The sequence below is a fragment of the Mastacembelus armatus genome, chromosome 5 (genome assembly GCF_900324485.2).
Source record: "Mastacembelus armatus chromosome 5, fMasArm1.2, whole genome shotgun sequence".
Lineage (NCBI taxonomy): Eukaryota > Metazoa > Chordata > Actinopteri > Synbranchiformes > Mastacembelidae > Mastacembelus > Mastacembelus armatus.
The window spans coordinates 25,102,678-25,124,882 of NC_046637.1; the positions used below are offsets into that span (position 1 = coordinate 25,102,678).

At 38.7% G+C, this 22,205-nt stretch overlaps 1 protein-coding gene across 4 annotated transcripts in view; it reads left to right on the plus strand.

The window, feature by feature from the left end:
- cpne5b (copine Vb) overlaps positions 1 to 22,205 on the plus strand; it is a 108,229-nt gene that overhangs the window by 41,723 nt on the left and 44,301 nt on the right. For 3 of the 4 annotated variants that reach the window (XM_026306806.1, XM_026306804.1, XM_026306807.1), the window contains one exon: positions 1,605 to 1,681. In XM_026306806.1, coding sequence (XP_026162591.1) covers positions 1,605 to 1,681 — 77 coding nt within the window. Of the gene's footprint in view, positions 1 to 96; positions 112 to 1,604; positions 1,682 to 22,205 lie in introns of all 4 variants that reach the window. The other variant, XM_026306805.1, reaches the window with a different exon arrangement.

Genomic DNA, 22,205 nt, shown 5'->3' on the forward strand with positions numbered 1-22,205 from the left:
GTATTTGGTTTAGTGTTGTGTTCCTTGTATATGATGTGCTCTGTTGTTATTGTTGTTGTTGTTATTGTTGCTGCTGCTGCTCAACCTTTCTGGAAGCCTGCAGAACTCAACGTAGGTCCTAGCATCTCTCTCACTTCTGACACTGCATGGCTGCTGTCTCACATTATTGATCCTTTTCTCAAGAGGAAGAATGGGATCACTGATCAGACCGAAACAACCAAGAGCCAAGCTGACAGTGGCTTCAGAAACTATTCAGAACCTTCAGCTTTGTGTACAAAGTGAAAAGATGTTCCTAAAAATATTTGCGCTCTCAAAGGGCTCCACAGCAGCTCTAATATGAAAGTATGACATATTCAGCAATTTGGTCTTTCAGTAGTTTCTGTAGCATGTTTCTATGACATGGTGAAGATAATGAGATTTTCCAGGCTCTTCTTTGCAACAGTGTATGCAGTCAGTGGGCATAACAGACCAGTGACTCACTGAAACACAGTATATCCTGATGTTGAATTATTTAGTGTGTCTTGTGTGGCCAGGCCAAAGTTAAGGACTTTAAATGACCAAAAACCATGGTATGATTGTTTTGTCTATCTTGTTAAAAACTGAGAGCCTCACATGGCAGTTTAAAAGAGGCAGATATTCAGGGACTACTGTCTGGTTAAACACATGATTAGAATTGAAACTATGTCACCTGCCTTACGCGACTGTAAATCATGTTTCTTGTCATTGTGCTTTAAATCCCTCCATCTTCTCCCCTTTGTCTGACACTCTCCTCCACGCTTCATTAAAACAGTGCTTCCCAGCAGGTGGGCTGAGGTCCAAAAAACGAACATGGGTCCATTTGGAGTGGGTCACAAATATTTTGGTCAACTTTTAAAACATATAGAAAGACAAGACTCCCTTTCTTTGAAATGCTGCAGATTTCTAGAACAGCCATTGCAGTTTGTGTGGTTAGGGTTAAGTTAAGGGTAGCGTAGTGTTTTCTTCGAAGCAAGAAGCACTGGTGTCTGAATCCAATAAAAGATGCAATGGAAAGATGAAAGTAAAATGAACACGTATTGAGGTGGTGGACATGAGGACTGTGACCTTATGTCTACACCAGCTGGGAACCACTTAAGTCATGCATACCACACAATTTGAGTTCAGTTCAACAGACTTGCTTTATAATTTAGACCAAAACTGAATATGGTGTCACTTTGTAGAGCAGAGCACAGTTACGGTGTCTTTGAGGAAAATGACAACACAATCTGACAGAAAGCCATCAAGTCTTTATGATACAACTCAGGCTGCAAACATAATACCCTATGGTGTCCTGTGACACCACTAAAATAAATCTCTGCTTTTTTTCAAGTTTGTGGATGCACAGGGCAAATTTTAAACTCTGACCTTTAAATTCGAAGGAACATGAGTGAGCATGTTTTACTGGCAGAAACAAATCATAAAATTTTTGATGTGCATGGGCTCCATTGGTCCCTGATGTTAGTTTTCAAGCATGATCATACTCTCACACTGATTGGTCGTCTTCCTACTCCACATGCACCAACTTGCCCTTGCTCCTTTCTCCCTCCCTTTCTACCTTGTTTCCTCCTTTCCTTTCTGCCTTACAGGACTTTCTGGGTCAGGCGTTCTGTACTCTCGGGGAGATTGTTGGATCACCGGCCAGTCGACTGGAGAAACCACTGGGGTGAGTGAGAGTTTCAGCCCATTTTCTCATTGCCTCCAAATGTGATTGAGGAACACCATGGTGTGTAAAGAGCAGATAAAGAAAAGGAAAATGCTCTAGACCCAAATACAGTGACCATTATCAGGAATGCAATTATTTATTTGTACTGAGTAGTGTGTTGGAAATAGACTAACGTAGGTGTTAATTTGTTTGGTAGAGTATGAAGCCAAGGACACGGCACTAAGAGAAACTGACTGAGGGGCACAGTGAGAGTATGACTGTTAAGTAAAATGGCAAGAGGATGAGGAGGAAGAGGGTAATTTAGTCAGATACAAGAGGGAAAGACATTAATCAGACAAAGGATGAGAGGAAGGGAGGTGGAGACAACACATTCTACAGATGTTTTTCTCAGATAATTATTGTCATTAAAGAAAAGGGTTAAATTCGGCACAAAATGACCTAAATTACTGCTCGTCTCCTCAGCTCGTGCTCTCACATCAGCACATCTATCAACCATCATCAAGAGTCTGCGGAGCGTCTGTGTAATTCATGTGTAGTCCTTTAAATGTTCAGCATTCAGTGAGATTTTTGGGGTTTTAGGTCTGAATATGTTACAGTGGAGGACACTACTCAAATATTCCCTCTCAATAACATTCAACTATGAAATGAATGAAATGCTGAGGATTGGTTGACATTGATGTTGACCTCATCCACACTTCCAAACTTATCCTGCGTATCCTGAGCTGATTTTGGAGCAAAGGGGAACAGTCTCATTGTTTCTGATTTACTCATTGACACATTTTATTAATTACATATTAATTACTCCATTTAGCAGCATAATTTCATTAACATAGGGGAAAGCAGCCCGAAAAAAGATGCTATGACTAAGATACTTGTTTTGCATTTTTATTTTAGGGCTAGAAGAATGGGTTTATGGGTAATCACAGGGAACAGAAGCTTGCAGAGAAGTCAGTATTCACATTTTAATGCACCTGTAACATCTCAGCTACACAATCTGCATCTGCAGTCCTGTGTCAAAACCATGCACTGTATCACCAAAACGTCAACTTTTATGTGCTGATACAGCATTTTTAGACTATGCAGTGGCATTTTAAATGGTTGATGTGGCTTAAGAAGTGGCAGAACTTTTAAAATCCATAATGAATCATTATTTACTTTGGACAAAATGTGTCTTGCACAGAAAAGCCATGAAGAACATTTTCTGAGAGGCTGTGTGTGTGTGTATATGTGTTTTCCCCTTAGTACATGGACTATTTCTGTTGCTTACTTAAGGGAAATTTAGCAGTGCAAATATAAGTGTGTCCTAAGCCTTTATGTTAAGAGCACAGACCTTAATAATGTTATTACAAGTTTAATATCTGACCATTTCTTTCTGAACTGAAGGGCATGGTTAGAAAAGGAAACAGAACTCTTGCCAAATTGTTCATTTTTAATTTGAGTCACTGCAGCTGTGAGATAAAACAACTGCTTGCCAAATTTTATCCTTTTTATCTTTCCCTTCAAGTGTGCAAAGTAAAGCTCTCCCTGTGGTGGGGGCCAAAACTTGAAAAAGTTCTGCATTCGCGCTTTTCACAGTTTAATGTGCATTTGGGGCAAACCAAAACACACACCAAAGCAGTACAACTCTAAAGCTCAACTTTGAATGTCTTATTATTCTAGGATGCAATTAGTGTCGGTAGCGGTAGAATGAAAAGAGGCAGGTGTAATCAGATACTGCATGTCCAGTTCTCCTCTTATGTAGTTTTGGTGGATATTAGGCAAAATCTGAACTCAGACTCTGGCAGGTAATAACCAGTGTCATTACATTCATTCATACAGTTTATGTGAACTTGAACTAAAACCGGTGATCCAGTGGATCAGTGGATAGGATGTGCAGCAGCTTTGTTTTATCCTCTTTGGGGAAGTCACTGGGGTGGAGGAGCAGCATGAAATACACAGGGGCCTGCTGAGCACACACACACAAAGTGATGCATGGCCCTGGTAGATATGCTACCCAGCAGAGTTTGTTTTCATGTTTCTGCGGTAATGAAGAGTGAGTCATTTTCCATTGCTTGAAAATGTCAAGACATTTGTCCAAGTTGTGCTGAGCCAGTAGCAGAAGATTTTAGAACCTTTTCTTCTTTCTCAACCAGTTCTCTGCTTTGCTTTCTACCTGCACACAATGTGACGGAACACGTGTTGGAAGTGTGTGAGGTCGAATCTTTGGGAACAACCTGTTTTTAAATACATTATACTGTAACATTAAGTACAGGGCATATAAAAATAATAAAAATCACAAATCTAATGCACTTTTTCCATTGTTGTACTATGCCTGAAACGAAGCTGCTGTGATGCCACAAAGCACAGAAACGTCTGCACCTAATAGTAGGACCATGGTGTTGTTTTGCGAGTGGTGTTAGCCATTTGCCTCGCTGAGGACGATAACAATGGAAAGACGGTCGCTAGTGCTGCTTTTTAAAAAGGGAGGGTTTGATTCTTGTATCAGACACTGTGCTCGTGACTCTTCCAGTGGCGTCACTCCCTGGCCAATCAGTGGCCCACAGTCTGTTGATAGCACATTTTAGTATTGGCTTGGCTCGTTTGGAACCTCTGCCTAACAGGTACTAAAAAAGTACCTGCTACCAGGAACTCTCCCCTAATGGAAAACCAAAAAAATGAGTCGAGTACTGGTAGTGGAAAAGTCCCATAAGTTTTGGTTGCTTGAAATAATCCTGCTTTCTCTCAGGCCGTAAGCATACACTCATGCACACACACACAGTACACAGACAGACACACACACACATTCTGAGATGTGTACATTACATGAATTGATTTCATAAATCCTGGTTAAATGGCACACAAATTCATAAATGTGTCTTTTAGTCTTGTCTCGTATTCTGCTCATTTTTCATGGTTAATTGTAATGGCTTTAATCTTTCTGAAATCGGCGCTAGTTTAATTAGGCAGCAGCCATTGTGGCCTTCATTATGGAAAACAGGCTCCTGAAGGTAACAAGAGAGAGAAGGGGGAAGAAAAAAGGTGACATCAATGACCATTGGCTGCTTGTTTGAGACATGAGGACATACAGGGAGACAGAAACACTACTGACAATAAGGCCTCTCAAAACAAACAGCCTATAATTGCATGTCTCATGATACACAAGTCTCTTGGAAATAGAGGAAAATAAGCACTGCAGTAGAAGTGAAGAAGGAGAAGGCAATAAAGGATATTCAGTAGAAAACTCAAAATGAAAAAATATATACATATTTCCTTTTTTTTTTCTGGTTAAGCCGATCTAAATGGCTACACACAAGAATGACACAAAAATAGTGTCTTGACATTGTGGCTTTTATTGAACCCGAAGTCACAATGACAGCAGGGACCTTCATCTTGACTGATTGTACAGCTACTTATTAGTTTTTGTATTCTGTCCTGTATTCAATCATGAGAATGAATTGGATGTAAGGCACAGAGTAATCAACACCGACTAGTAATGAATGTGTCAGATTCTTGTCAGTCTTTAATTACTGCACTGTGCTATTTACAGTTTCCCTTTGAGGCCACTCGAGCACAAAGGAAACAAATGCAAAGCCACACAAACACAAGCACACAGAACGTGTTTGTGCATATAGATGAATCCGACAGCTGATTTATGTGTTGCGCTTTCAAGAACCACCACCATTACTGAGGTGACAGGGTGGTACTGAACACATTCACTCTGGAGGGGAAAACTATGGATGGCTGGATGGATGACATCCGTCCATGACCCCCCTCTAACCAACGATGGTAGATTAGCAATGTGAATGAGGCTATTGTTTAGTCATTAGTCATGGTAAATTCTTTGGGAGGAAAAAACTTTGATTTTTAAAAAAAAAAAATTATTTAAGTAACGTTGATGCTAAATTATTTTTTTATCAACTAAAGGTAGTCAACAGTTTGGTTTTGTTGCGAAGCCTTTGAAATGTTGTCATGTTGTCATGATTTAGGGCCATGACCCAACATTGCCATAGCCCCAGTTTGTAACCCTGATGTAAAGGCACACACTTATATATATGTCCTAAAATATGTCCTTAGAAATAGTTTATCTTAGCTTAACTTTTTGACTTAAACTTAAACTTGAAGTTAAACTTAAACTTAAGTTTAAGTTTAAGTTTTTACTTTTTAAACTTAAACTTAAGTTTTAGTTAAAGTTTAAGTCAAAAAGTTAAGCTAAGATAAACTATTTCTAAGGACATATTTTAGGACATATATATATAAGTGTATATAACTTAAACTTAAGTTTAAGTTTAACTTTTTGTTAAAAAAGTTAAAATAACCTTAATAACATTAAAATAACCTACCACCACCAAACTTAACATTACTTGTTAAACTGGTGGTTTTTAAGGGTTAGGGTTCTTATTAGGCTAAAGTAAAGCAAATGTTATCATGGAGAGTGGAAAATGCCTAAAAAAGACAGAACCTACAAAAGTGAATCAGGATAAATTCAAAGATTCTGTTTCATTTAGAGGAGAAATGTCACCTCCTACTCTTTATGTTCACACTAAAGTGTCATTAGTGATCTGTAGACTGTAGGTCAAGTCTTGTGTAGAATTGTTTTAATTTATTTTCATGTAAGACTAATTTTAAGCTACTCTCTGAGGATGCATAGTCTTTATGCAATCCTATTAAATTGTTAGCTCATGGTAGCCAATACAGTTGGAAATTTGCAATGTTTGAAATTGGCAAAGAAATGCTACCTAGAAGTACCGGTTCAGTTTATTTTTAGTAAACTGTATCTGCAATGCTGCAGGCAAGATAGGTATGCCTGGATTTGAAAACACAATTCAAAGTCTGATTTATTGTCCCTGCACCCAAAAATTGTATTTCCTACTTCCCAAAACATCCAGCTGCTGGGTCTTGTTATCATATGGACTGAATGTATTTTGTTGATGTTTTTAATATACCAAAGGCAGACATCTTGCTTTGCTTCGTGTGCAACACACAAAGGCATTCTGTTGTTGTGTCGTCTCCTGGTCTAGACGAATCAAGTGTGTGAGTTCAGAAAACAATAATGTTAAAAAAATAGGTTAAAACTGTCCATAGACAGACCATGTGGTCTCCTGTGTTTGTAAAATTGGTGAATATTTGAAAATCCTCTTGTCATTAACAGTCTGAAAGCAGAACACTGCTGTATGTTACTATATACCTGTGTAAGCTCTCTACTATCACAAAGCTATAGGAAACAAATGAACAATGTTTTCTACTGTTGTAGTTTTAAAGTTTTCAGCTCTTAAAAAGTCGAGTGGTGGGTCTTTGGCCTGTAAATGTCTGAGTGGCATCGGCTTCCTTGGCAACATCGATTACCGTTTCATTCACTCTGGAGCTGAAGTGTGAAACAATTGAACAGCTATTCATTTCATATGGACCATTTGTAAGATTGAAGCACTTGAGCTCACCTTAATTGATTCTACATTCTCTGACCTTTCATAATTGAGAATGTTTGAGTTTATATTTTTAACTTTATCATAACTTTACAACATAAATGTTCCTCCTGCCTCCACAACACAAGATAACCTCATAACCAGGATTAGAATAACAGACATTTCTCATGGCAGATGACAAAGCTGAAAAATATAATATCCTTATAACAAATTATTACATTTAGAGGTTCTGGGCCCTGAAAAAATATTACTGAGCCACAAGTAACGTCACTCCTTGGTGCCTGTGTTAGTTCATCTTTGTGTGTGAAAAACCCTGCACTGATATTTTATCAAACCTCCATACCATCCAGACAGTGTTGCCAAATTAAAATATGTTTTTTTAATGTAGAAGTTTTTTGTTTATAACCTGACGCAAGCATAGACTTGTTCTTAAAATGATAATGCAACTAATTCAGGGTGTGTGTGTGTGTGTGTGTGTGTGTGTGTGTGAGAGAGAAACAGAAAAACAGAGCGCTTCCGCCAAATAAAACATTTGTTTCATCTGAACATCAAAGGCACTCTGCTCTTTTATGATTGATGATTGCTTCAGATTTTACACTGCTCTCTTGCCACAGGCCTCCAATGCGTACTTTATTAAAGAGATTAAAATTCTCCCGTCATTTACATTTATATAGAAATTATTTAATTATTATTTATTTAAAACAGTGAAGTGGCTATACTAGCTGCACATATTTTACTTTGCTCCTTCATATTTCAATATGCTGTGAAAACCTAATGCAGACTTCATTTGTAAGTGAGAGACATATCATATGCAATATTATTATTTTCAGTTTTTAGCCAGTTGCAGTCTTCTAGTCTCTCTACACTAATGTCTGAAACAAGCCCATACAGTATTCATCAACGATTTATTACATGTATGTGCACAATTGCATTGTTTTTTTTATTCAATGTGCTTTTTGTGTTCTCAAACACCATTTTATTCATTTGTTCTTCCATTTTTGTCTTTTGTCATAAAGCCTCGATGATGGACAAGTCACTGCCACTCTATTTTATAGATTTGTGTTTTATGAATTAAAGATACTATAGTATGATTTCTATCCTTAGTCACAAAACAGCTTGCCAGTGCAACAAGCTGTATGTATTTGGTGAAAATCTGTTTCTTGTTTTTTTAAATTTAAATTAAACTGAAACAGCAAACAGATTTATATGCAAACAGTTGATTAAGGGTGTGTCTATATCCATCTCTAGTTTTATTGTGTCCTGTATGGAGTGCAAATCGGGGTTCTACAGAACCTTGCATACACCTGGTTTTATGAATATGATATTAGTGTGAAAGTGTATTTCTGTTTGTGTGCCATAATTACTTTGATGGGTTGCTGAAAGGCTCATCAGTTAGCCTAGCGTATGTATGTGTGTGTCTGTGCGTGCATGTGTGTGTGTCTCAGAAACAAAGACAGACAAAACCATTTTCCTGCATTAAGAGTCAACAGCTCCTCACTGTGAGACAGAAATGTGGCTTATTATATTACCATAGAAAGTAGTGGAAGTATCCAAATATCCCATGAGCTAATTTAGCATGCTGCTGCTGTACTGTTCTAGGATGATTTCAAACAAAATGTTTGTGCAAGTGAGAAATTAATTGTGCAAAGGCTCCTTAGGTTTTGCTGCACTTGCAATAAAAAAAAAAAGAGAGAATAGCAAATTTGCCAGTCAATTTCAGGTTTGCTGATAGGGTGGAAAAATGTTCTGCCATATTCAACCATACAAAGCTTACAGCAATCTATTTTTGTTTAGACTCAGAAAAAGAGGTCTGAATCAGTTCTGACTGCTGATCCTTTGACTTTGATGGATCATCAGCATCAGGTCAAAGTTTTACAAAGTGAAACATCTAGTAAATGAGTTGTCACACAATTCTCATGGTTCCTTTGGTAATCCCTTGGTGTTCCCTCTAGAAACACCATGACCTTGACGTTTTTAGTTCTGCATTAAGAAATTCTATGTAAAAATTAAAAAAGAAAAATAATGCTGGGTGGAAGGAGTATTAGATCCCAATTTTTGTCCAGTATTTTGGTTTGAAACTTCCCAAAACCATTTATAACCCTAAAGTATTTTATACAAAAGAGCTTGTCATCAAGATATGCCTAAAAGAATGATACACACAATCAACCAACTATGGAAAGGAAAACAATATAACTTAATGTAGGGATAAAATTTAAAAAACAGTGAGATAAAAAAACACAATCATCTCACATGTTAAAAAGACATAAAAAGCTCAACTTGCCTACTAAATCTAGGCAAGTTCAAGCAGCAACCTCAAATCCTCAGTAGAAAACCTCAGTAAAAACAGACATTTATGAAGAAAACCTTGGCTGGACCTAATCAAAATGTGTTTTACTGCCCTTATATATTCAGGGTAGTTTAACTGTGCACACGCACGCACACACACACACACACACACACACACACACACACACACACACACACACACACACACATTGTTTCTCTCAAGGCGATCCCTGCAACTGCACAAGCATCCTGGAGCTGACCATAAACACCACAGTTTACAGCCAGTGCCCACAGAGCAGCTCCACTGCAGCAGATGGGGGTTAAATGGCTCACTCTGGGGTACAGTGATGATAGACAAGGAGCCAGAGGGGGATTATTGTTATTCACCACCGTTTTTCCTTGCACAAACATTTAAACTGCACGCCTGCTTTTCTATGACCTTCAAACTGCTACAATCTACTATATGATTGTAGTTTTTTCACACTAACAATTTGCTTATGCAAACTATTCCACTTTAAAGGAACAGAAATATTCATTAATTGTTGGCTAGGGTAATGCACATTCACATGTGATTGTTACATACTGAATTATGTACTGCAACCATTATCAACACAGGGCATCATTGTTGTGTTACATTATGTAGACACAAATATTTTATAGTGTAGAGACAGGTACAGATGTGGAGCACTATGATATTGAGGACCAGTGAAGAAAGGGAATGCAATGATGGTAATTACTACTACAAGGATGAAAGAAGGAAGGAGGAGAGTAAAGTGGAGACTAAAAGCACAAAGACACATGTTGGTGGAGGCGAGGAGAAGGTGTGTTTGAGTCTGCTTGGCCTTTTACTGTTTCGCTATTCCCTGAATGTCAGAGTAGATTGTTAGAGCAGAGTAGCAAAATGGAGGGAAATTACTTGGGAATGTGAATACATGCATGTGTGCAGAGGCAGGATTCCCAGTTGGGTACCATGACAAACAAAGCTCGACACCACAGCCTACCTGCCTCTAACACTTGGCCGCAGGCCTCAGTGGATGAAGTGACAGCTGCTCTAGGCTATCTGCAACCACAGGAGCCTTTGAGATGGGATATAATGCTTTATGTTTACAAACTATACAAAACGGCACGTTTATTTTGCTTTATTTTAAGGGTTAGTTTGCATGGAGATTGGTTTTGGAAGTTCTGCCACAACCCCATTATGATAGAGGTGAATGGTGTTTTGTTTGTGATCATCAAAGTATAATGACTTCTGGAAAACTCACCAACCACATTTTTAGCAGATACATTGTCCTGGCTATTTAGACCTCTCTTGAATTTGCATTATTCCTTTGATAGAACATAGCTCTAATGAAACCCTGCTTCAAATGTCAAATGTAATTCATCAACGCGTTTGTTTGTTTGTTTGTTTTGGGCACAAGTTGATCACTGCTTCCACTGGATTTGGCATGTTTTTGAGATAGGTATCTCAAAAACTCAGAAGACAAAACCAACATATATGTTTGATTTTATATACAGTTATTATTCCTATTCTGGTCTAAAATCCTAGCCCAAATATGACTGTTAGGTGTCTAAAACAGTCTTTCTGACTCTATTTGATGTAACTATATACAGTGCATCTCATAAGCATTTGCGGATTCACAGCAGTTGAGGATGTTCCACCTCTTCATCCTTTGGCTGCATGTCTGTGATCACTGTCCAGCTGAGCTGTTTCTTTATTTTCACACTTTTCTATTTCCATTATTTTGACTGAGGTTGATTTTAATTTAATGAGTATAAAAGTTTAATGGTTGTTTGTATATGTTTTTAGAACTAGCCCTTTCTGTTTTTGAGTCTCTCCAGGAGTTTGAATTTTGTGGTCTTGTCTTACAAGTGAAACTCCTGTAGAGCGTTCTTGATTTGCTGTGCAGTGAAGGGGAGTTTTCACTACGGAGATGACTTGTCCTCCTGTTTTTTTTAGAATGTACGCAACTGATTTTGGCAAACTACCTACTTCTGATGTCCTTTTGCTTTTTCCAGCATCCTTATGATCTTCTTTACTTGCATGGTCACCTCTTTACTCTTTCGATCAAAAGGCAGCTCCACACTTAAACCTCAAGTGCTAATTCTCAGCTCTGAAACAACTAATGAGCTTTTTCTATGTGAACTGTTGCAGCAACACAAAGCTGCCAAAGAAGCATTTATCAGCCAAGTGTCCGATTACATTTGAACCCATGCAGTTTTGGCAGAATGTGTTGAAGGGCTACATCTCACACAGAGATCTTTCCATGTAACCATACTAAAATTAAAGCTGTGACTTGGCACTTCAATGTTGAAACCATGATTTTATTTCAAATTGAATGTGCTGAAGGAGAGAACCTCAATAATAAAAAATGTGTGACTTGCAGTTTGGATGGTATGTCTGTGGCATTAAACTCCAATGTTATGTCACAGACGAATACCAGTGTGTCTTTTTGCAGATGCTAAATAATAAATATCATTGTTACATATGTTTATGTAAATTCAAAACAATTTCTAGTAAGCACCAGACAATCTAAACTTTGCTGCACAGACCAGTGAGTATGGGATGGGAAAACCACCAGAGCAGGTTATGTGCAATGAAGTGAAATGTTTCAACATTCAGTTCTCAGTAAACATTCTCACCTTCTGCTGTGAAATTATGCAATAATACAAGCAACTATCACATATTGTGCCTGCTAAATTTTGGGCTGCTCAGATAATTGTGAAATGCTCAGAAGCCACAACAGAAGCAGAGTCTGCAAATATGGCCGTAAGCCATGCCTCAGCCTTGCTCTGTAGTGTTGCCAAATGTGTCTGAGATGTGCTTGAGATCATGTGGTCAGAGAAAGAGAAAAGCAGATCACATCACCATGAGCAATGTTTATGGAGAGAAATTTTAAAAAAGAAGATGCATCAGAACCAAAGCTTTAATATTTAATAAGCACATGTGTGGGATTTACACTGATTATGCACATACAAAAAATGGTTCAACAGTGGGAACCTCTACTACAGCTTACTCCATACATGATATATGTGTCTTATTTTCTGAGTGTCATCCCACCAGTCAATGATCATTTTACTTCTTATAGCCATCATTTCAGCCAGCACTAGGTCATGTCTTCTTTGCCCTTTCAACCTCTCAGACCTTATTTTAACTTGAGATCCACTTACACCAGTCACAATAATGGATTCTACTGGCTTTCTTCCCAGTTTAACCCTATTGATTTATGTATTCTTAGAGGGTACACTGCAGACTAGCTACTGTAAGAGTCTGGCCCTACGGTCGAAACAGTAACCGCATGGCCAATTTTTTTTCTATATGTGTCTCAGTGTCTTGCTCAAGCAGTTGGGGTGTGGAGATTTTCATTCATTTCTCCAGCAGATCTGAAAATGTAACTTTTTTTTAGCTCTCTGTGAGCCAGGTGTGTCTGTTTCTTTATACTCTCTTATCCCTGTTTTCTGTTTCTCATCAACTCTCTCAATTTCCCCCCTGAGGACACCTGTCATAAAACCACACATCTTTTTCTATTCTTATGGCTACCAGATTTTCAAACCCAGGAGGTGTGCTCCATTGTGCCTCAACATTGCCTATCTAGCCTATGCAGGATGCACATGAACATGTGCCATTAGAAAAAAGCTGTAGCAGCTCCAGTTGGCAATGTTCTCTGGGTGGCATTTTTGTGCGATAAGGCTCTGGTGTATTTTTGGCTCCTCTGGAAAAAGTGACATTTTGTTCTGTTTAAGAGAATTGAGTTTTCATCTTTGTGAACCCTGGATTTTACATTACTGGCTGCTTTTGTGGTTTCATTACTTTGCAGATGCAAGATTTAAAGTGCAGATGATGGTGAACTTTATGATGTTCGTATGCTTTGAGACGTGTGTTACCAAAGTGACTGAGAGTAATTTGGAGTCAGTGACTATGGATAATTATAGAGCAAAATGCAGTTCACAAGTACTAGTTGCCCCAGGCTTTTAATTGATCAATTCTAAGGGTAACTGTACCTCTTCAGGAAGCACTTACAGCAGTTCCTTAACCTTTAGGAGTCGCAGATCATGCCGGGGTGATCAAATGACGCCACCAATCTTGAGATGGCATAGCATAAAAACAAAGCCTTGAAGATCCGTGCCATAAACTTGTGTTGGGGGATGGGGTGTGTGAGGGGTGCTCAGATGCAATCTCACCACTAGACATTGAATCTTTACATTTTACACACTGCACCTTTAAATTTAAACTCAGTATAACTAGTCCACTAATATTTGGCCTGATTATAGAATTACTCCAAACCTCTTTCCTCCTTTTGGTCAAACAATTTATTAATCAGGACTTTGGTAGTTGGGATAGATGGGATAGATGGCTAGCTAACCTAACTTCACCCATGAAACATAAACAGGCCTCAAATCAATATATTTGTTTGAGTGAAGCATGTGAAGTTTGCTTTTCTAGCAAATGCTACAGCAGCTTTTGTGTCAACACAAAATCAAGTGAAGAGTGTGTCAGGCTGAATATATTGAAGACAAAAATAACAAAAAATGGCAGTTCAGTCTGATTATCAGGCTGGGTACAACCCAGTCCCAATCCTCTGGAAAAATAACATTAACACAGGACACACTCTTACTTCTTATTTTTACCAGACATCCTGTAGTAGAGGAAGTACAAATATAAAACAAAGACGTAAGTTATAAAGACGCAAACTAGAATGAAATAAGAGCAACAATATATGGACAATACTACCCCACTGGTAAGGATTCATTCCCCAGTTCACACACAAGCATCCATCTGTGTTTCCCTCCCCAGGCACCATGTGCTAATGGAGGCCTGGAACAGTGGACTGATAAAGCTGTCATATCACCTCGCTTTCTGCTTCTTTACTTTCCTCTAACGCAGAGTGATAAATCAAGTCTCTCCAGTGGCATCCCATCCACAAACAGATTTCTGTCTGCTAACACAAGCATTCACACACACGTGCACAAAACACACACACAGCCTAATACATTAGGCCTGTGAGCCTCAGCTCGGGCTATGAGCTGTTTCAGATTAAACCACTGGGTCCAGTGCTGGTGCCTTGGTGCATTGCACACAGGAGTAAAATCTATTGTGGGAATAACTGTACTGCAGAAGTAACTTTCCTTTGAGACAGAAAAGAAAATAAATATGACAGGATGGGAGTAATGACTGTAATTACTACTAGAGGCCCTTTTTCCACATGAGCACCTAAAATCTTTCTCACCTCAAGTTCTGTCTGTCTCTCTTTAAGGTATTAGTACAGCTGCAGCTGCCTCTCTCTCATATGTTAGCAGATGTAACTAGGAACTACAGGCCTGTGAAGCTTTGGCGTTTCCCACAGACACAGGTATGTGTGGGGCTCTAATAGGAGAGATACTCATCATTCAAATAACTGCCAGGGAGCCATTGTTTAAAAAATCAAGTTGTAAAGCTTCATTGTAAAGTGCGTTATGTTAGTTGTGAGCACTAGAAGCTGGTGAGGCTCAGCAGCATTAAATAATGGAGGTAGAGATCAGTGAATCAGTTAGACAGGGACAAAAACATCTGAAGACACATCAGTTTTGTCTTGTCAAACAACAGCATAACTATTTGTGACAATCACAGTCCACTAGCTTAACCTCCAGGAGTGGATGAGAACAAGACTGTCAGTGCTGTTGCTTCCACTTGATTGTTTCATAAATTAGTTAAAGCCCTTTTAATCTTTGAAGTGCAAATAAACTACTCCAGAGTCTCTATAAAGAAAAAAAGAAATGGAAGGAAGGAAAGAGGGAAGAAATATTTTCCAGTATCCCCCCCAGCTCTTGCTTTACAGATAACACAGAAGTCTTTGAAGCTGTGATGAGAAGTGACAGCTGTAATGCCCAGGGCAGCCCCTGTTTGAGGGGCTAGGTGAAGTGAAACGGATGGTTGAGTGGTGCCAAGCTCCATGGAAATTTGCTCACCAAAGAGAGCTTTGCCTTGCAGGAACATCACCAGCTTGATCCAGGAACCGCTCTAATAGCAACAATGCTTTGTGGATGACATTATTCCAAACCAAATGCCACTATCTTATGCAAAGCAGTTTATAATAATAATTCCATTATTGTAATATAATACAATTTGGCAAAAACACCTCTTGATGAACTGATACTGATACAGGCCATTAGCAAGGCCCAATCCACAGATGGAGTTTTCATATTTCTTTTATTGCCTCACTGCTGTGAGAGTGAGCATGGTGAGGCACAGACAGAAAACTGTTTAGCTCAATTTTCTTCAGTTTCCAATTGGCCCAAGTACACGTGTAGTAGCAAAGTGAGCATGATGAATGTTAAAAAGTTTATTTTGCATTACGACATTGTAATAATATAATTATATCCCAGCTATGATTAGGCATTCTCATGTTGTGAGGAGGAAAGTGTTGGCCTTGCTGTATATCAACACTACAGTGCTAGAGGTTAAAGTTTCCTTTCTTAATTTACTTTCTCACTATATTGTGTCAAACGTTTCACAGCTACTCTGCTCAAAAACATTAATCAGAGCAAAGCATATTCCACGTCTGTTGTAAATCTGACACAGCACAATCAAAGGTCTTTTGACAGGTTTGCAAAGGTCATGTTCAACCAGGTTTATTTAAATAACGTCTTTGCTGGCTGTTTTAGAAGCTGCACCACAGTTTCAAATGTTGTATTGCTTCTTGTCCCACTTGAGCACAATAAATCTGAAGCTAGTTGCCACACACTTGCTATTACATTGCTTGAAACAATGTAAAGGTATAATCTAAATGCATAAGCAGTTGAAGGCAGATGCCGAAATGCATTATATGTCAGAACTGCCTGTTGCATTGCTTTTATTCTGGAACATATTCCTGGCAGATTGTTTATTAGGCAACTGGATATTCAGATTGGCTTATGCACCATGACAATAAATCAAAAATCAGTCTATATTAAACACCTCATTACATTATGAGTAGAGAAGGATGAAAACATGTCACTTGTATAGTTTTGCACATTATCCAACAGATAGAGAGGACTAACCATTTACATAATATAGCTTTCAGCCTTATGGTGGTTTTTTTGGTGGTTTCATGGTTTTTGGAAGCAAAGTATTAAAACCAAAGTAATAAAATGTATGAAAGTGAAAAAAATAATTAAAGGAAGCATGATAACATATGATCTGGAAAAAGAACTAGGATAATAAGAGTTTTCTGTCTCATTGCTCAGTTTAGTTTGTTTTCATGCCCTGGAGTTTTATTCATTTACCCCAATTCCCCATAGGAATTCACTGTAAACTCATTTAAAGCTACTAACCTCATGTGCTTTACTCAATAAACACAGAAACTGACCCAAGTCCCAGCAGTATGTAGCTAACATAATGTAGATGATGATTAACTGCATACTGATATCTGCTTATTGCTGGTTCTTGTATGATTGTGTAACAGGGCTATCACATTTCTTCATTAAAAATTCTTACTTTTTATATTGGGGACCTAATAGTTAATAGTTTACTGTATATGACCTGATCATCTAACGTATGTTCTACATTGACGTTCAGCGAGTAATGACTGTGTGCAGTCATATCGCTTGCATTGATTTTTGAATACACAGCCCTGGCAGACCACAGTATGGGATACACAGAACTGCTGTCTGAATACACACATACTTAGAGTAGCTGTAATACTGTAAGCACGTGTTCAGACTGAAAATTGAACTATGAAGAAAAAACGAGGTGCTATGTGGAGGTGGATGTGCTGTTGAGAAGAAGATATACTGTATGATGCAGGAGTGTAAGAGCTAAGCAGACACCAACACACTGTCCACATAATTTTACAAACTGGTGGCATCATTTTTTCCCATGATTCTCCATGATTGAAGCACATCTACAGTTCCAAAATCATCTACCAGGAATGTGCACTTGCACATATTTGCAAGTGCTATGTGATGTCAGGTGATCTTAAATTATAAAAGTTGAGCCAGGTTCAGCTTCTTTGCTGGGTGACCCTGCATTGGGAGCCCCACTGTGCCAGTGAAGTTGTCTCATTGAAATGAAGAATGAGACTTTTCACATTGTCAGTATCAACATGGCCAGACTGTTGTGTTCATTCTGGTTGTGAGCAGGTCGGATAACCCCTGCACACCCATCATCAGCAAACAGATAACAGGTTTTTTTTCCCTGCGCTGCTGCTTTGGTGTGAATAGAGTGTTTGTTGTCTGGATGAGAGCTCATCCAGTATTGATACCCTTGTGTCTAATATATCTGAGCAAAACTCCATTTCCTCTTCCTGCAGGCAGCAATTGATCATTGCTGACTCACTCCAAGGTGTGCCATCTGTCCAAGAACAGTTTTTCGGTCATTGCGGATTCAATTGGAGCTATCAGTCAAATTGACAGATGAGATTTTCTTCATTAAATTAACACATTCAGGAATGCTGTTGAGGATTAGCTGTTTTATCAGGTGCACTCTGAACTTTACAGTCATCTGTTGGGAATTAACCAATTGATGGGAAGGCAACAGAACACAGTAGTTCTGCAGTAAGCCCAGCCTGTTCAAACATTTGGAGACAGTTATTTTGGCAAACAACATTGATTTTCCTCCAAAACGAATTAGAGGACTGAGAAGCGTTGATGGCAAACAAAGCATTTTAGGGATTGGCTGCCACTATTACGATGCTAATTGCCTGAGGTGTCATTTACTCCCAACAGCAGAAAAGAGGGAAAAGGACATTTTTCCCCATTTCACTTTCTGTGTTTGTGGGTATAAAAGAAGAGAGAAAGGAGTCAGAGAAAACACATGTAATGCAATTTGTCAAGTCTGTTTAATGTGTCCCTCTTTGAACACACTGACAAGCTCATCTGGGTTGTTTTTTTTAAATTACATTTACAGATGTTTGCTTTGACAGCTTCTGCTCAGGCAGATAAAAATACTTCAGAAGGAAATGCAGTATTAACCACAACACTGAATAATATGTTACATCAATCAAGTACCACTACCCCTAATTACCACATATCTGTCTAACGGCCTTTATTTCCAGGTATGAACGATATCACAGTATTGTCTTATGATGCAGGGTGCACTCCATTTGATGTGCAATTGATGCTCAGTCGCTCATTCACAGGCAGAATCAGAACAAAGAAACTGTAGGAGACATTTCAGTTCATTTCCTTGCTTTTCTGGCGGCTCACTCTTTTTCCTCTTCTATTTGATTAATAGCACTGACTCTCTGGTAGCTAAAGTCAAATGAAGTCTCAACTGGGTGTGGCTTTGTAGAATTAACAGTGGGCAACTGAGGAGGTGGATGATCTGTGTCTGTGTCTGCTCTCTGTCCTCACGGCAATGAAATGGTGTTTCACTTTTCCCTTCGCCAGAGTTATTGAAGTCAGTAATTGTGTTAGAGAGGTCTTGCTTCACTGCACATTGTTGTATGTTTGGATGGTTGTGCTCATGTTCGGTTTTAAAAGGTTACAGAGCTGGTGGTGTGGAAGAAACATGCCTTATCTCCAAACCCATCAAAATGTTCTGTTTGTCTCATGAATAATACAGTGAAGCAGACGACTCATAACTATAATTCTGAAATCCACTGTATCTTCTTTAACCAACAATAATCTTATTTTGTCAGAGAGGCATGTTTAGCTTCGCATCCAGGAATCTGTCACCAGAATTGTCAGAGAAACCCTCCTTTTTACCTGCTACTCCTAAATCAATTTTTTGGAGAGTTAATGTCAAATAGATGTAGCAGAGCACACCACTGTAAAGGCAGACCGAAGAAAGCAATTCATGAATGTGTCAGTTCTGACACTGCAACCTGCCTGACTATACATGTCCTGTTGTGGTAGTGTTTGACAGCCCCACTCTCCATTATGGCTCACATTGCAGACATTTATGATGCTTCTGATACCCATGGCTTCTCTTTTTTAATAAGCCTATTGAAGATCACTGTCAGGGTAGTGCATTGCTGCATGTTCTGAGCGTAGAAGGGTATTAACCAACACAGAAAGCAGTGCATTTTTGTTAATTCCCATAACTTTTAAATATGTTTTGACAATATATTCATTAAAATGGCCAAGGAATGGAAAGGGATAATTGATAATTCAAGCACAGGTCTGAAGAAAGCAGCCAGGAAAAATACAAAAATCTGGTGGTGACATTCTTTTGTACGGCTGAAAAGACAAGTCCTGAAAAGTGACTATACATGTTATAATTTACTGTAATGTCATTTGTGGCTGAGTAACAGTAATTGCATGTGACATGAGGAGCAATAAGGAAAGAAAATAATTCAGGTAAACAGAGCAGGAAACACCACTATCAATTAGAGCCCAGTGCTAATTACCACTCAGTCACCCTTAAGAAGGAAGTGCTAATAAAAGTATATATAAATACAGTATATCCTTAACAAGACAGATGCAGGATGAACTGTTGTCCCAGTCACTGAGCCTCATCATGAACTTTTTAATCAGGCAACTCTCAATTGAAATGAGCAGAAGCACAGTTAAGCTGAAGTAGTACGTGTTTTAACGTTATTATCATGTAGGATACTTCTTAAGCCATATATCACAGTTACCTATATAACCACAACTCTAAGTTAATTTAATCTAAACCCCCAACTGTAACTGTTGATTGGCTGATTAATCTAAGAGAAAGCAAACATGAGTTAAAGACACTAACAAAGCCTTTCCCCCTCTACCTATAGTAATTGGTATACTTCTGTTATGCTGTGCAGACACTGCACCACCAAGACAATCAAAAGGGGATAAGAAAAGGGAAAGGAAAATAAGGTCAACAAGGTATCAAGAGCTAAATGCATCACCAGAGAGGAACACCACCAGTCTTGGATGACTGTACAAAACCCTAGACTATGTCCACTGTCTTTTGAGATGAGGAATATCAGCATCATATCATTTTCTGGAATATCAGCATATGGTGAATCCTATATGATAAAGGCTGAGGAAAATAAAATACAAATATGTTTGAGGCATTGTTAGGGAGTGGGAACTAAAATATTTAGTTACAGTTAGTAGAATCACAGGTTTGTTTGCTTACAGTGGCCTACATGAAAGTTGGATAATTTCTATCATGCTTCATATAAAGCAGAGTACTCTCTGCACTGGCACTGAACATTGGCCCTAAGCACAAATCATGAGGTGCAGAATTATTCAGTAATCTGGTTCCTAGGAATACTGGGCTGAAATGAGTTGGTGAATAAAAAAGGACCTCCTGCACTAAACAAAGGCTACAACTCAGTAGGTGTTTAACACTGACACTGCAGGGCATCTGCAACTGGCCTGAAATTATATATGCCCTTCAGCTCTGCTTGTATTTTTTAAGATTTTGTGTGTCCTGTTTTCCTTTTCTGGCTCTGGCTCACGCATCCTCAGTACTTCTTACACGCTTTATTTTACCCTTAACCTCCTCTGAATTTATTACCTTTATCTGCACTCAGGCAGTGTGTGTTGCCACACTTCAATAGAGTGAATAATTCTCAAATGCTGAGTGAAATATTCAAACCCAAGATGCCATGTTTTATGAATGCACCCTTATTATTTTTTGTGCATCTTTTTCCACACAAAACCCCCGAATTGCGCTGACATTTGGTATCTTTGACACTTTTAAAACTCCCCTAGAATTTAAAGTTAACTTCTGTGGGTTTGAACAAGTTTTGACTGCACGGCGTGACTATTATATCATCCTGAGTATAACAGTTTTCAACAAATACAGAGTCCGACCTGACAGCACTCAGACCTGTCTGTCATCTCACAAAGATCGGCTGATAAAAGTGGACTCCACTGTACTGTAACCTCACAGAGAATTTGTTAGCTAAGCTTCTTCAGAAGTTTGCTAATATTTGTAAGCATAAATGTCCATAAAACTAGGTTGCCACAACTACCTGTTGTGACATTTTAACTTCAGCATGCAGTTCTCATCAGCAGCAGGCAGTTTTCATTCACAATTCAAACCCTTGTTTTTGGTCGGTTTTAATGGCAGCCGATAAGCACCACGTTCAATAGACTCCCTAAAGGACACGCCGCTGGTGCTTTTGTTTTCCTGCCTCATATTGGCTGGGCTGCACTGTGCAGTTTGTGGCCTGACAATCAGTAAAAGTCACCAGAATGGTAAATGCTCTGCCTTCTTTTATTCTTGATCACCATTTTATACAAAATGGATTAGGTGACCTGTAGCTGCGAGCCTGGCAATGAGACAAATCTGAACACTGCTGCAGCTGGAAAGCAATTCAGAGCAGCATACAGAATGGACTGTGTCTACTTGTTGCAAGTGTCTATAAATAGAATAAAAGAGATCAGAAATGACTACATGTTAAGATACATTTGCATTTGTTTACACAGGCATCCAGAACCCCATATACAGCACAATGTAAATGCGCAGCTGGGTGTACACTAATAAGTTTGCTACCAGCTGTGTCCAGATGGTTCTTTGGGATGGTGAGAAATTCAGTCTTTGGGGAATTGGGCAGAAAAACTGCCAGTTCTTGTGATGAAGCTTCTGCAGTTTTGAGAAATCTTCATCCAATGCACATGTCCCATCTGGAGATTTCTTGCAGCAGATGGTTGTCTATATGTAGAAGGCGTGTCAGTCCTATCTCACCCTTATGCTATTTGGAGTCATGCTGGTCCTTACTGGTAGACAGCATCAGTAAAGGAAATGCTCATGAGAAATTAATTTCTGTAGTGCAGTGAATTCTAGTCCTTTAAACTGGACCAATCATAACTGTATAAAATTCAGTTTCTTATTACCACAGAGATAATTTCCTTTTCTTGATTAAGCAGATGATGGTTCTCACTCTGAGTTGGATGGGGTCATGCTGTAGTCCACAGGAACATGATTAGTATGTGATTGAGTCAGCCTGCTC